Raw genomic sequence first — 15,579 nt, 5'->3', positions numbered from 1 at the left:
ACATCTGCAAGATATGCATAGCCTACAGGACCATTTGAGTATGAAATGCCCTTACTCACATGTTGATGCATGCAGCCGTTGTAGCCATGTGGAGACCATCGTGCTGCACAGGTGAATATCAGCACTGAAGCCAATTGTGCAGATTCTGTGATGCACAGGAGACTTATAACCGCATAGCATCTGCACCAGTGTGTAATGTTCCTCACACCTTTCAATGTTCCTGCAATGTTCTGCCCGCATTTGAAGCATCGTGGTCTAGATACAGAAGGAACATGTTCCCACTCTTCTCCCCCTTCTGCACAATGTCCAAAGTGCATTCATTCAATACTTCTGCTAAACTCAAGAAAGTGTGGATGAGTGCATTGGCACTATTTCTGCACACTAGCTTTAACGGGTAAACGTGGTAAATGGAACAAATCTTGCACGCACACTTCGAACCCTCTGTTTTGCAAGACCATATTTCTTAATAATATTGTTTCCTTTTTCATCAAGCAGCAGGTTCACGATCTGATTGTGTTTGCTGTCAATGAGCTTGAACTGACTCAGCTAATTCAATGCATTTAACATCGATGGCATTTATACAACCACACAACTGTGTCAACCAGCATAGCATAATTGTTATCAGGAAAGAAGACATTTAGTATGATGAGTGCCCAAACTGTTGAGTCATTGAAGTCATTTTCAGCAAACTCACGGTAGCTGTAGGAAGCATGTTTATGTTAAATTACAGGAAGTGCATCAAAAAATGTAACTGGAGCAAAAGTCAGAAATTGTGCTGTTTATTTATCACCAGACAATGCAGACAATCACCACCATGCAGACAATTGTTCACATATCAATGAAACCTTCCAGAAAGGATTAAACTTCTCAAGAAAAAGCATTCACATGGATCTCTTTGCAAGGCAAAAAGCAACAAAAGAGAGAGAGAGAAAGAGAAAAGAACAAAAATCGGGACGTTTGCATGACAATAAACAGCTCATCACTGAACACTCTTGCAATAACACAAAGCTGCCAGAAAGAAAACAGAAAAAAAAATAAGAAAAATACTATGCATAATAATTAGTTGTACCCCTCTGTATCATCTACTATATTAATTCTACTGACAAGTAAAGACCACAAGAATGCCTTATTACAGTACATTCTCAAAGTCATGTCTCGGGGAGCTCTTCTCGAACCATAACAGTGTGAAGCCTGGATTTTTTGAGTGACACTGATACTAGATGAGCGTCGCAGCAGCCCACGTTTAACTTCCAGCCATATGCATGCGTGCAATTGACTTAGTGCCCAGTCATTTATTTCAACCAGCTCTACTTTTGCCAAGACCACATGGTGCAGCTAAGATGAAGCTACCAGCATAACGTTAAGCCCACTTCCATTGCATTTGTACTAAATTTTGCTTGAATAGTAACTCTAAAAAATTCTAAAGTTTCATATGCCAGAACCATGATCTAACTATAAGGCATTAATTAATTTTGACCACCAGGGGTTATTTAATGTGCATCCAACACAAGATAAAAGAGCATTTTCGCATTCCACTCCCATTCGAATGCGGCTGCCTCAGTCGGGATTGCCCCACAACAAATAAGCAGTCCTGGGAAATAGGGTGAAATGAGCAAGATGACAGGTGTTCATCGTTAACTTTTCAATGTGAAAACTGCACTAGCACTAAAGGTAGACCCCCACCACACAAGTGCTGCTGTGTTGTCATGGTGTCTTGTATCAACACATTGCATGTACCATGTGGTTGTGCCTATAGTCCAAAACTCTAATAGACCCCCGGTTATCTGCTCTATGCATTACATGCCCTGCACAACTACATTTCCTCCTCGTAATGTAAACTAGAAAAAAAGCTACACAAGTTTACTAGTTCACGTCGCCATCCTCCTGACTCTTAAAGTTATGCCTATTGTTATTTGCTACATAGCTCATTGAGCAGCCATTAGCTTCAACTGGAGTTTCTTTGTTATCCCGAAGCATATGCCCCATAGGTAATCTAATAGTGGCATAATGCACTGATTCAAGTGCTTTTGTTTTCATGGATATCAATAAGCTGCCACTCAAAGAAAAAAAAAATAATATGCAAATGCGATGATGCAAAACGTCCTCCCCCACCCATTCTGGTGAACAAAGAATCTCGCAAAATACAGTCACAGTAGCTATCAAGTGTCGCTTTGCGTCGATGTACATTTTACAAGCTTCTGTGCTGTTACAGTGTGCTTGTTTCGTTACTATAGCTGTTTCTGGGCCTCTTGTAACAAAGTGCTGTTCATAACGAAGCCCGTGTTCTGTTTTGATGACTTCATTACAATGAGTGTTTGCTGTACGGGCAATTGTGCTATGAAGTGAGAAAAGTGCCGACACCAATTTTTCTAGCTTCAATTATGCATTGCATGTTAAACTGCATGCATTCCGCAGCAAACTGACAAAATATAAAGCCCATTCGGCGCGGTGTAAAGTTTGCGTTCCAATTTTTTTATGTCACAGCTGAGCAGTACAGCAGTCTGGCAACACTGACAGGCGACGAAATGAACTGCATTCTGTGGTGGTCAATGTGCACAGTATATGCATGTTGTTCTTTTCACACCTGCATCTCGGCAGTCACACCGAGACAGTTTCCCGCAGGGTTCTCTAGCTTGTGCCGTTTCTTTCGCACAAATGAAAAAACCGTGGGCACGAAGCAATCTTGGTGCACTTGCTGCTCCATCGGGTGCCAGAGATTGTAGAGCGAAGAGAGCTTGGCAACAGACATAATTTCGGAATGTTTCAGAGCAGAAAACAACACATCAGTGGCACATCACAGCGACAACACAAGTGGCAGCCTCACTTTTGCAGGGTTCGTAACGGCTTTTACGAAAAAAAAGAAATGCAAGTGTTTATAGCTTCTTACAGAGTGATATTACGTTAGAGCACCTTGAATATACAAAACAACATCCTCAGCTACAAGCAAGCTTTCTTTCAGATGCACTAAGTAAAAAAAGGAACTGTGAAAAGCCACGAGAAAGCTGCAGAGTGGAACAAATTGTCTTTATTTCTTTATAAATTGCTTTTGCAACAAGCTTTTAATGCAATTAACATTATTGGGATACTTCAAGCACTTCCCATGATATCTCGAACCGTTTTCCAGCCAACTTGGGTCACTGGAGAGTCCATGGCCTAATGCGTAGAGCATCAGGCTCCCGTGCTAAGGGGACCGGGTTCGAAACCAACCGCTGGACCAACACAGGTCACTGAGCATGGGACAGTAGGTAGGTGCTGCCCTTCAATGACGAGAAAAATCCTTTAAATTTTCCCTGGTGCTGTGTGAAATGTAACCCATGTCACATATATTCAGACAATCTTGTCTGACCATTTATTCAGACACGCGCTATGCACATACTTCACATTGATGCCCATATATGGCACAGTTTGTCCAAAAAGAAGATAGGGAGAAGAACCCAGCTGCATGCGTGTCTCGGGCATGAAGCATTTCAGCGGTGGCAGCATAGTGTATTGCTACATTGTTTCACTGCTAATCGCATTACCACTGAGATTTATCGAGAGATGGGTTCTGGAGGAATTTTTTTCGCTTTATTATTGCTTCTCCCCTCAGAAGAGAACTAAGAGGGCACTGATGCTAAAAGAGGCTCAAGGTGAAATTCTTTGCATTACAAATAGCTTTTTGGGAAAGAAATTGCTCTCACCACTGAATATACGTTTCAGGCTTGCATTGATGAAAAGTGAAAAGCTCGAGACCCAGGAAAAGGGGCAGGAGGCATTGCGACCAATGGATGCTGTCATTAGTATGGTCAGAAAACCTAGTATAAAATTTCGGGAACGTACAGAGCAAATAACATTCATAAAATATTGGGACTTCTCTACTTCGTTCTGCCTGCATGCAACGACATCTCATGCGCTTAATTAAGCCTTGAGCAAAGTGCTGTTATAACCAAATGCCCATAAATACTCAGAGTACATAAGCAATAAACAACTGTTGATACAGTGTCTGACAAATAATGCAGCTGTCCAACAACTTTTCACACACATCAACATACATCGTCTACAGTATACAGTGGACTCTCTTTAAACAGAACCTCAAAGGACCAGGGAAATTGGTTCCGTTTATCACAAGTTCCATTTACTGAGAGACAAAGAGGAATACAATTGCATGAATACAAAACCAACCAACAATGAGGATGGTGTTTCGTTTAAGAGGCAGCTTCGTTTAAGCGATTTCCATTTATCACAATTCCACTGTAGTTCACTCTGTGACGGAATGCCTAATTTGTAATAAAGCAGACACAACACTAACAATTTCCTACTTTAATGGGAGAAAGCATCTTGTATGAAGCATATGTCAGGCATCTATAAATACAAAGTCTGCAGGCTTCCGTACAATATCTTGCCTGCAATCAATGACAATGAGCTAACCTGGTGTTCCCACTTAGAGTGTCCCATTACTGTACATTGTACATAGCCTAAAAAAGAAAAAAAAAACGGCAGATGGCAGCTGATGGCTTTGTTAAAGAAAAATTTCAATAAATTGCGGTTGCCATGCTTGACCTGCATATTAACGCAACCACCCTGTTAACATGTGGCAGATGAACTTTCTTCTAAGATTCCAATAGAAAAGAAAAAAATATGATGATTTGATTGAAGAACTGACACTTATTTTGAGATGTTGTGGGAAAAGAACTCCACAGTGCAGGAGTGTATGAATCTCAACAAGCAAACTAAGCTGAACCAAATCAATGCCACTAATGTGTGGGCATGAAGCCTCTGTATTATGGTGAAGCAATATGTCTTTACCTTGAAAGGCGCTGAAACACTTTTATAATCCTGCAACAGCCTTACTATTAAAGCAGTCCGGTTTACGAAACTTGTGCCAAAAAACTTTGCTCAGCTCATTTAAATGGAGTTAGATGCAGTTATCGCACCGATGAGTAGCTTTCTCTCTCTTTTTTCTCTACACAGCTATTATGTGTAGACTGGCAATGCAAAGACAAAATGCTTTTTCTGTCTTTTGGAGATTTGCAGACATACATATTTTTCATTTATTTACTCCAAATTAGCAATAGCCCTCCTGAGAATGTTCTCATGATCACGAAGTCAGCCAACAGTTCTTAAAGGGCTCCTCACCAGGTCTGGCCATTTCGAGCTGACAAGCGCTGAGCGTACATTGCGGGACAACGATCGTGTCTGGAAAGTATTACGTCACTGTGTGCCGTGGAAAGATCTGAAATTTCAAATCAAATGCCGTTTTCCTTCCTCCTCACGGCCGCCGTGCTCCAAGCCGGAGGATGGCATACATGTGCTAGTGTGCCTATGTACATGAGTTCACACTGTGACGTCACTCGTGGTGACATGTGACTTCGATATTTATTCGAGGTGCCATCTGTTATTTATGTGATCTGTTGCTTGAAGTAATGAATTGAAGTTTAGAGAAATAATAAAACACACAAACGAAATATCTGCATGCTTTTTGTTTTACTTCGCACTGAAGCAAGAGAGATGTACTTCCGCTTCGTTCACTTGTTAGCACAGTCGTGCCGTCACGTGTGCAGGTACCAAAACTACGCCATTTTCTACCGCGTTCCAGCGCGTGATAATGTTCTGTGATCCGCTTCTTTCTGCCACGGTATTCATGTAGCACTGAATTACACTGCTAGTCATGTGTCCTTGTGCACAGTGCGCAAAATTGTGCGCTGCGCAAAACCAGACAGTCGCAACAGCTCGTGCGCAGCGCCGGAAAAAAAAAAGCGAGGAGAAAAAAAAATGAGAGCGGGGCCCGTGACGTATGCGTCACGCGATCCTCGAGGTTCGGTATGGGAGAACGCAGGGAAGGAATTGCGCTAGCGGAGGCTAGACGGGGTGAGTGGAGAGAGTGCCTTGCTATGCAGAGAAGCTCGCCTCCTGAAATCATGGGTTCGCGGCACTGAAATATTTCTATCTTGGCTATTAATGAGCCAATTTGAAACATTTTTGTGCCAGAACGCTCCCTAGAGGACACGCCACAACTTCCAGTGTATAACCAAATTTTGCTGTGGGTCCTGTGAGCCCTTTAAGGGGCTTCAGTGCTTGCGATGACGACATTGTGAAGGGAAGAGCTAGAGATTTCCGACTCTTTTTGACACAAGATGATAAATTCACTGCTGCATGCAATGCAGTAATATTTGGCTCACATGTTTACAGAAGCCTCTTCTACATATCGACAATGTTTTCTTACTATGTTAAAAATGTCTTTCAGGGCCCCTTTAAAAGAAGCCAATGAGATTACAAAAATGCCTCCAACTTTACACACACACACACACACACACACACACACACACACACACACACACACACACACACACACACACACACACACACACACACACACACACACACACACACACACAAAGAAACTGTAAATAAGGTCTCTAAAATAGACTTGCTTGAAAGCTAGACTATACTGTCATGAACGCCTTACCTTCGTGTTTTCAAAACACCTGTCTCTACATTTTTAACCACCCTCATAAAGTAATAAACATCACAACTAAGCAATGCCTTTGGCAAAAACAAAAGAGGAAGAACCTTATCAGTGAGATGACTGTGGTGCCATCTAGTGGCGAAGAATGATACTGCTACACCAATACTATGGCAGCAAAGTTTCCTATATTATTACATAGAAGGAAATCTGACACCACCAGCTATGCAAATTTCCTAATAATAGATAGTGCCTCCATAGAAATACTGGAATATGGGTGTCTCAGCTTGCCTTGAATACGGCATGGCCTGAAACATGGTTGTGGCTGCTTAAATAAGTACAGTTAAACCTCAATATAACGATGTAGGTAAAATGTGCAATTTGCTTGTTATATCGAAATTTATTTCTATTGAAATTCGACCTTTTATTCAAATAAGCACAGTCGTCGATCGATTTTTCTTGCATGGAAGGGTGCTGCACAATTTCCCGAATTATCCGACGAGCAATTGAAAAAGCAAGTTTGAATGAGAAAACAATTCATTTTGATGAATTTAGGAGTCTGCGACGAATGATACAGTTTCATGCCATGTCGACGATATCTTCACATTGGCAGTACGAATTAAAGTGCCCCTCACCAGGCCTGGCCATTTTGGGCTGACAAACGCGCTGCATACAAAGCATGCTGACAATCGTGTCTGCTAAGTATTACATTGCTATGTGACATGCAAAGAGCTGAAATTTCAAACTGAAAGCCATTTGCCCCTCTCCTCAGAGGCGACATGCTCCAAGGCGGAGGGTGACGTATATGTGCTCTTGTGCCTACGTACATGCGTTCGCACTGTGACTTCACTCGTAGTGACACATGACATTGAGAATTATTCAAGGCAACAACTGTTTTTTGTGTAATCTGTTGGTTCCATAGACAAATTATTGTTTGGATATAATAAAACACACAAACCGAATGTCTGCATGTTCTTGTTTTACCAGACTGCAGCAAGAGAGATGCACTTCTGTTTCGTCTGCTCATTCCCATGTAGTGCATATGCTTGCACGGACACCAAAACTATGTCATTTTTTACTGTGTTCCAGCACGGCATCATGCTCTGTGATCTGCTTGCGTATGCCTCAGTATTCATGTATCACTGACTTAGCTGCTAGTCAGGTGTCCTCGTGCACAGTGCACAAAATCGTGCGCTGAGTGAAACGAGACAATTGCAACAGCTCACACATGACACCGTCAGCGGAAGTGCACTGCGCAACAAGAAAGCGAGGAGAGAAAAAGGAAATGAAGGCGGGGCCTGCGACGTATACATCATGCAATCCTCGAGGTCCGGTATGGGAGAACGCAGGAAAGGAATTTCACTTGCTGAGGCTAGACAGAGCAAGTGGAGAGAATGTCTCTCTTGACAGTGATGCTTGCCTCCTGAAATCAAGGGTTCGCAGCACTGAAATATTTCGATCTCAGCTATTAATGAACCAATTTTTAAAATTTTTGTGGCAGAACGCTCGCTAGAGGACACATAACTCCCAGCATATACCCGAAATTTGCTATGTGGCCTGGTGAGGGACCCTATAAGGGGGCCCTGAACCACCCCTTGGGCTTGATGAAATAACATAGTCCGTGGGTTGCATACGCTGCTGTGAACATCTCACCAAAGTTTCGCTGTCGCACACGGTGCGTGAAGCTCGCAAGTGGATCGCGAGGTCACCTTTCTCCCAAATGCTCTCTTTTCAACAACAGAAGGCCCTGTCCTCGCTCTCTCTGGACACTTTATTTCGTCATTGGAAGCTTTATTTCATCATTGCCTTAGACAGCTGCTATAAGCCGATAGCTAAAATCAAGCTGAAGTCGGCTACAATGCGTAGATATCACGGCCGCCGTGGGGTGCCGCCACGAGTCTACTGGCTAAGTGCACTGTGGCTTGCTGAAGACAACTGTGTTTGGCTTATGTTTAGTGTGTCACAGGTCCCAAAGGCAGAAGTTGTGGAGTCTATGTTAACATCCAAAATTAAACTTTAACTGTGCGACATGGTGACATTTGGAAGGCAGAGCGTTGTAGGCACACCCCAGTGCACTGTAGCCTTCGCAGTGAAAGGCATTGAAGAAGGAATGGGAGCACAGCGGAGGCTGTGTTTGATTGCCAATAATTACATTTCTTCTGACCACGCTGAACTATTTGTTGTGGCAAAGTATTTATGAAATAGCCTATTTTCAATTCAAATGCCTTTCTCCACTTCGATAAAAAGTTGTTCAGAGCCCCTTTAAGTGAAGCCAGCCATACTTTCGCATGCACTCTGCCCCCGTGGTTGATAGCATTGCTCACACTGAGACAACGCTATTAGAAAAGCGCCGGACGCATGGAGTGAACACTTCATCTGCCTCTTGCTTCAACGAGTCACCGAAACTCGACATTATGCAACCTCCAATATTACACGCGCGGGAAGACGCCATCTCAGCATGGCCACTCTTTCTGCACATGGCAGATTACCTCTAAAACCATGTGCGGCTGCGTATGTGCGGCTGCGTATGTGCTCAGCCACGCTTGCAGCCATGTGCAGCCGCGGCCGAGATGTGTGCCAGAAATCCACTTTGGCGGTAGCTCTTGCCACACTGCGCGCAATTTGAGAGGTGCATTGGCAAGCAGTCGCTTGGAATTCAATCATTTGCCCATCTGTGTCTGCAGAGGTTTCCATTTGCTGTCTCTACATTCGTTTGCAGTGGAGGAGAAATTCTGTTATGTTGAAATTGCATACAAGGACACTTCAGTATATTGAGATTCTAAATACATGACGTTCTATGAAGAAGAGGTTATGAAAAGTTAAATACTTTGTTATATCGAGAATTTCATTATATTGAAGCTCGTTACATCAAGGTTTAACTGTAATTCTTAGGCCAAGATCTGTTTCTTAATCTATGTTAACCCTTAATACATTGCTCATTAATCTTTACTATCTGAATAGTGCAAAATCACCTGAAGAATATATATATATATATATATATATATATATATACACAACTAAAACTTACACACAGTGAGTACCCCTTGTCATGTTCCCTCCAACTATAGCGACTGCCTGGTAATGTTCATGTTTAATATAATTGTATGACCCAGCATGAGCTATCACAATTCAATAAAAGACATTCGCCCACAAAATTGTGCAGATCCCACACAGTGTGAATAAACATTATGCAATGCATTTCACAGACAGCTGGCTGTGTAGCATTGTTTAGTGTTCCACAACACGTAACCAGTTTGACCCATGTGGTTGTGTAAATCCAGTATTTCTTCCAGTATTTGTGTGTGCGATGCGAGTACACTGAACTGGAATTATGGCGACAATGCATGTGTGTAATGACAGCAGCAAGACGACGACGACGGTAACAACATTTGCACGATTTCATTGAACGGTCAAATTGATGCGAGCGATCGGCACAAAGGTGCGAATTTCTGGGTTATGGTTGGCTCCTTTGAGCAAGCTGCAGGAGGGAGCCAATAGGGTCTTGCTTCGGGTGACTTTGAGCATGCAGGGCATGCGAAAGATGGTGCGAAGCAACGTTTACCCGTTCCGTTCCACACCGCTTCCATGGCACCGTGGCACCACCTCTCTCCGCTGATACGGGCGCAGCATGGAGAAAAAAGCCGTGCTGACGGAGAGGGTCATTCACTTTCGCAGTGCAAATAAGCACCCTGTATAAAACTAGAGGTAGGGACATTCTTTGATCTTGCCGCCCAAGCCGGCGAGTGAGGGCAGGTAAGGAGTTCTGGGGCTTATCAGCATCTTCCTGTTGGTGGAGTGGGGTCGCATGATTGCGCTCGTGCCGTTTTTGCAGAAACAAGCATGCGAGCATCTGTGCGCTGCCAGCGGCACCTTTCATTTCCTTGGCATTTTGTTCTCATTTGCGGTGGCCCCATGACGGTTTGCTCTTGATCGTGGAGTGCAGCCTCGCAATCGCAGTGATCGTGGATTCAGCTATTGTGACGATCGGCGTGCTCAAAAAAGATCAAAAAGAACAAACAGAGAGCAAGCAGTGAGGCAACACCAGGAAAGAAGGAATGTCGCCACCTTTAGTTTATTTAAAGGGTCTAGGCGCGAAAGGCGCTGAGTGCTGCCGTAAGTGCGCAACTGCTCGCCGCTGATTACACACGGGTGCAGCATGGAAAAAAAGGGTGTGCAGGCAGTGCAATGACATAGCTGGCGACAAAGAGGATTTCTCACTTGCCTGGTGCGAAATGCTTCATGCAGCGCGAAAAGTGCCAAGCGCTGCTATGAGTGTGCATATGCGCCTTGACAGTTCGCTGGACGAGGAGCAGCTTATTGGTTTCATTTGAGTAAATCAGCTTAAAATGTATGTGCTTGGGTCAGGACAGTGAGAAATTTTGAACAAAGTGATGATCCGAGTCAAGCGGTTTCATTATAACGACGGATCACTGTACCTTTTGTTTGAAAAGATTCCTATGGAGATGCCCTTTCTTACCAGACACGCCCCTATAGAATTAGGTGATTGGTCGAATAGCCTTTAGAACAATCAGTTAGTAATCTACCTGTGATTAGTTTTTTTAACTGTATTTTATTGCTTGAGTTCATGCGAGCAAAATCAGGCGAGCGCTGGCACCCACACTGCCGCATGCTTTGTTTAACTGCGAAAAAGGAGAACGACAGATTGAGCTGCAATATTCCAACTACATGAAGGCAACAGATAATGAAGGTAAGGAAAATGTCGAAGTTTAATTTAAATAATAAGAAAACAGGAATGAAAGTGGATGGAAAGACAACTTGCCATCAGTGGGAAACAATCCCATGTCTCTCGCATTACACATGTGATGCTCTACCAATTGAGCTACAGAAATTGTTGTCTTGCAGTCCACTTTTCTCGATCACAAAATGCATATAAGACAGTGCCTGCATGTTTCCCGAAGCAAAAGTCGTTCATGCCCACTGCACAAGACAAATGGACAAGTAATACCCTCAGTGCAGCTGGACTTGTGACTGTGCCAACATGAGATTTATATGCTAGACCCATGTCCACTCAAGCAAGGTGCCACTGATATGATATCAAAATAAATATGTCAAGATTTCAGTTTGGTTCTAATTCAATTTAGGTACAAAAGAAGTGTCAGTACCATATGTACATAAACTGTATGTAAATTCACAAATCGAGTTATTCAATTATTTACTTCAGATTATTCCAGTTACTTTAGTAAAACTTTTTCATCAATGCCCAGCCCTGCAACTCACAAATGTCATAAACGGCACTGCATGACCCCTTTAAAGGAGCCTTAAACCACCCCTCTGTCAGTGAAAATGCACATTCTGCAGATAGCATAGCGTGCTGTGAACATCTCAGTGAAATTTTGCAGTTTTGAGTGCAACGTGAAGTTCCCAAATGAAGCACGAAGTTACCTCCTTCTCAAACACTCTCTTTTCAAATGCAGGCCTTCTCACCCGCTTTGAAGCTGCTGGCAACTTGCATGTAGTCATGTCATTGTTGTCATGCAGGAATATGACACTTATCCCACACTGCTTATTGGTGTCATAGCCATTGGATCTCACTAATTGCGATTCGTCTCGAACACCAAACTAGCCTCCAATGACACAAGCCTTAAGCCCCAGACCACACGTAATTACCCTGCTGTACCCCGTGAGAAAGGGTGGTTAGCATCTACAAGGGTCACACACCAGCTCGTGCTCACTCCTGGCTGCTCTTGACTTGTTTTGTATTGAGCAATTGACAATGCTTCAATATGCGCAATCTGGATTTGCCTACTATCTGTGCAAGGCAAAGTCCGTCTGCACCACATAGCATGGCCAGACTGAAGTACACAAGCACGAGTGGGCACTGCACCCCTGCCATGCACCACAGTTGCATCTTCTACATAGCGTAAATATCTCGGCCACTGTGGGGTGCCGTGACAAGCCCTCTCACCATAATGTCATAGGCGGGGTGCCACAACTGGCACCACCCCACTCCTTCAGAATGGATGTCGCTGAAGGGGAATGAGGAAGATGAATATTGCACTCAAAGTATCTGTGCTCGTACTAGGTTTTTTCAAAAAAAATTATTTTGTTAATATATTCCAGGGAGGCACCATACTTATTCCAAGGTGGTTAGCCAATGTCAGACTCTTCAGTGTGCCTTGAATAGACTGGACGATAGGCCATTCATAGAAGCAAAGATCTTGGGAGCCTGGCCTCGCAGTTCATTAGCCCAGAAAGCAATTCGAGCGCTTCTTCCCTACCCGAAGGCAACAAACTTGAGTGCCCGACTGTAGACATCCTGCACCTAACTTTGTGCATGTGAAAGCGCTATATAGACTCATGTTTTCTCTTTCTTTCACTCCCCCATTCCCCTCCCCACATGTAGGATAGCAAACTAGACTCAGTGTGGTTAACCTCCCTGCCTTTTCTTCCTTCCTTCTCTCTCCCTCTCCCTCAAGGTGTTTTTGAGGCTTGAAAGAAAAGTGGTTCAGGGCTCTTTTAATGGATAAAATGAAAGAATAATTACAAAGCAAAGGTTAAAGGTACACACAATTTCACCCTCAAGCGTAGCTTCACTTGAAATGTGCTTTGCATTGCCAAGAAACAGCCCCCAAAGTCAAAATTTCTGCGTACATGCACTGTGCAATGCTCTGGAACCACACAGCATGAAAAATTAAAGCAGCAGTGAAAGAAATGGCAACAGAAAATACGGAGCGAAATTTTGTCTGAAGCTCGGCTTCATGCCAACAATGAAAACATTGCAGTATGCCGTTATCTGTATGGTCTATATAATTTTTCTTTCTTTTCGAAGAACTGTAACTGGGAGAGCAAGCTATGTACAGGCCATACACTTTCAAATACAGTGCAGAAGCAGCACAAAGATAGGAAATGCAACCATTCCAGGAATAAGAATTCTACAGCTAATTATCACACATGCTGCATTAAAAGCTGCCTCCATCAAGAGCCTGAAACTTGCCTGGCCAAAGCACACCTCACATCGTTTTGCAAGGTTCCAAAGGTAATGCATGTCTAATTACACTAAATCCATAAAAATCGAAGGAAAAATGTTATGGGAACAAACATTTCGCTAACTTGACATGTTCTACAGACTGAGGTTCTTCACTGCTACAAAAAGGTTACAGATGATAAAGGGTGGCCAACTCTGCGACGTTGCTTCATTCCTGGGTGTTACAACTGATATGCAGATCTCTGTTCATTAACCAAAGCATAGTCTGCACCAATGTACAGGGTCCTCTACTCTTAATGCAAACACCTCAGAATTATTCAGTTCCATAAAGCTTCAGCATTATCATTATTTGAGTAATAAAGCAGCACATATAATACATTAAGCAAACATGTATTAATGAAACATTTGTCGTCTGGTCTTCCTCACAAATATAGGCTGCTAAGAGCATTTGTAGCTACACCATTGCCGTATGTGTCACTTCTGGTTTAAATGTCACTTTGACTATTTCTAGTTGTCTTTCACATGAGGGCTGACTGACAGGGGCCCGGGACCACACCAGGCCTGCCTTAAGCCCCGACTTCTTGGGCAATGGTTGTCCAAAATAAATTGAAACAACTTCAAATTGAAAACTAACAACAGCATTTCATTTAAGAGTAAACCACCCTGTACAATGACTGCTCTTCAACAAACCCTTAGTGTTTCAAAAGGGCATCATGTGATGCGAGAGAATGTTACAGTTGAGGTAAGCACAAAATGTCTCTCCCACGTAGTTTGATTTCAAAGCACACCAACAGCAAAATACCGAAAGTTGTTTTTTCAACAAATGTTTCCAGGCAGACTCTCTCACCAATCCTTCTCGCTTCGCAGTTGCATTGGTAACTTGATCTTGGAACGGCATGTACAAAGCATCTCTGACAGAAATGACTCCTCCGACGAGCAGTTCAGAAGTTGCGGAAGGCAAGTGCACAAACGAGACATTCACCGAAACTGCCACACCCAAATTAACAGTTCACCTGGCCAGACTATCCTTCCTAGTCACTCTCCGGTTTGCTTGAAGTGCTGGTCCCCGAACGGCCACCTGTAAGAATTTTAGGGCACTCAGAAATATTTCAGCACATTCGGCCTTCACGTGATAGATATGAGAAGCATTAAAGAGGCACTAGAGACAGAAAACAAGTCAATCTCCATTAGCAAATATAGATTACAGTTGTGACTGTGATGCTTTAACATTATGAGATCCTACCATTTTATTATTATCTGCTGACATCCGTTTCACCGTTCCTGTCTCAGTCATCAGTGAGTTATACGACATTATGATATAGTATACTACTGCTGCCTATGAGTCTACAACATCAGCTACAGTCTAACTAAAGCACAACAGAAGAACGACTGCTGTTTGTTTTCAGCTCCAAAACATAACACTTTAACACCACAATCACTACATAACATATCATGCTGCTACCCCAGTTGCACACGCTGCACACTGACCATACTATCACTATTTAATTAACTATGCAACACATGCATATGTCTATGCTAATCACAGCTATTACTTTTGCACAACCAGCTACAGACCTGCAAACCTCAGAATTAAAAAGATGCTACAGCTGAAACAAAAAGATAAGAAAATTGATGAAACATAAAGAAATTTGTATGATTACTAACATGTTAGCAGTTTATTAAAGATTCGCAGTTATAATGCTATGTGCCAAAGGAAAATAAGAATTTTTGTGAAGTTTATTCATAAATGCCCGCAACCATGATGCATTAGCTGTTGAAGTTGGTGAAGCAGCTGCAGATAAGTCAGAATAATTGATCGCTTTGAAACCCCATTCAGTAACTCTATTGAATCTTCTGAAATTAGTTTTGTCTTGAACTAAACGCGAATAACAAATTCTAAAATTACAACAATCGTAAACAAGCTTTAAAGATAGGGCACATTGTGATAAATAAGAAAAGTTGGCATATATGCAGCTAAAGTCAATGTCTGATTTTTCATATTCCCTAGGGGCCATGAAAACATCTGAAAAATTGGACAGCAAAAAAAAAAAAAAAAAAAAAAAACGAATGCATGCCTTTTAGTGCCCTCTTAGTGCACTGAGAAGCTGCTGGAGCTAGGATTCCATAAAACCATCGATGAGCTAATAGAAGCTCACACTGTAGCTCAAGTAATGAGACTTTCATCCACTAA

The 15,579-nt window shown here is 42.7% G+C and overlaps 1 protein-coding gene across 1 annotated transcript in view; it reads right to left on the bottom strand.

The window, feature by feature from the left end:
• Positions 1 to 763: 763 nt before the first annotated feature.
• Positions 764 to 15,579, bottom strand: part of LOC142558348 (uncharacterized) — an 89,042-nt gene continuing 74,226 nt past the window's right edge. The window contains exon 8 of the mRNA XM_075670492.1: positions 764 to 14,466. Within this exon, the coding sequence (XP_075526607.1) occupies positions 14,420 to 14,466 (47 nt within the window). The 3' untranslated portion in view covers positions 764 to 14,419. The remainder of the gene's footprint in view (positions 14,467 to 15,579) is intronic.

This window comes from Dermacentor variabilis, chromosome 9 (assembly GCF_050947875.1).
Source record: "Dermacentor variabilis isolate Ectoservices chromosome 9, ASM5094787v1, whole genome shotgun sequence".
NCBI lineage: Eukaryota > Metazoa > Arthropoda > Arachnida > Ixodida > Ixodidae > Dermacentor > Dermacentor variabilis.
The sequence above is the reverse complement of the archived record's forward strand: the minus strand, read 5'-3'. Positions and strand labels throughout refer to the sequence as shown.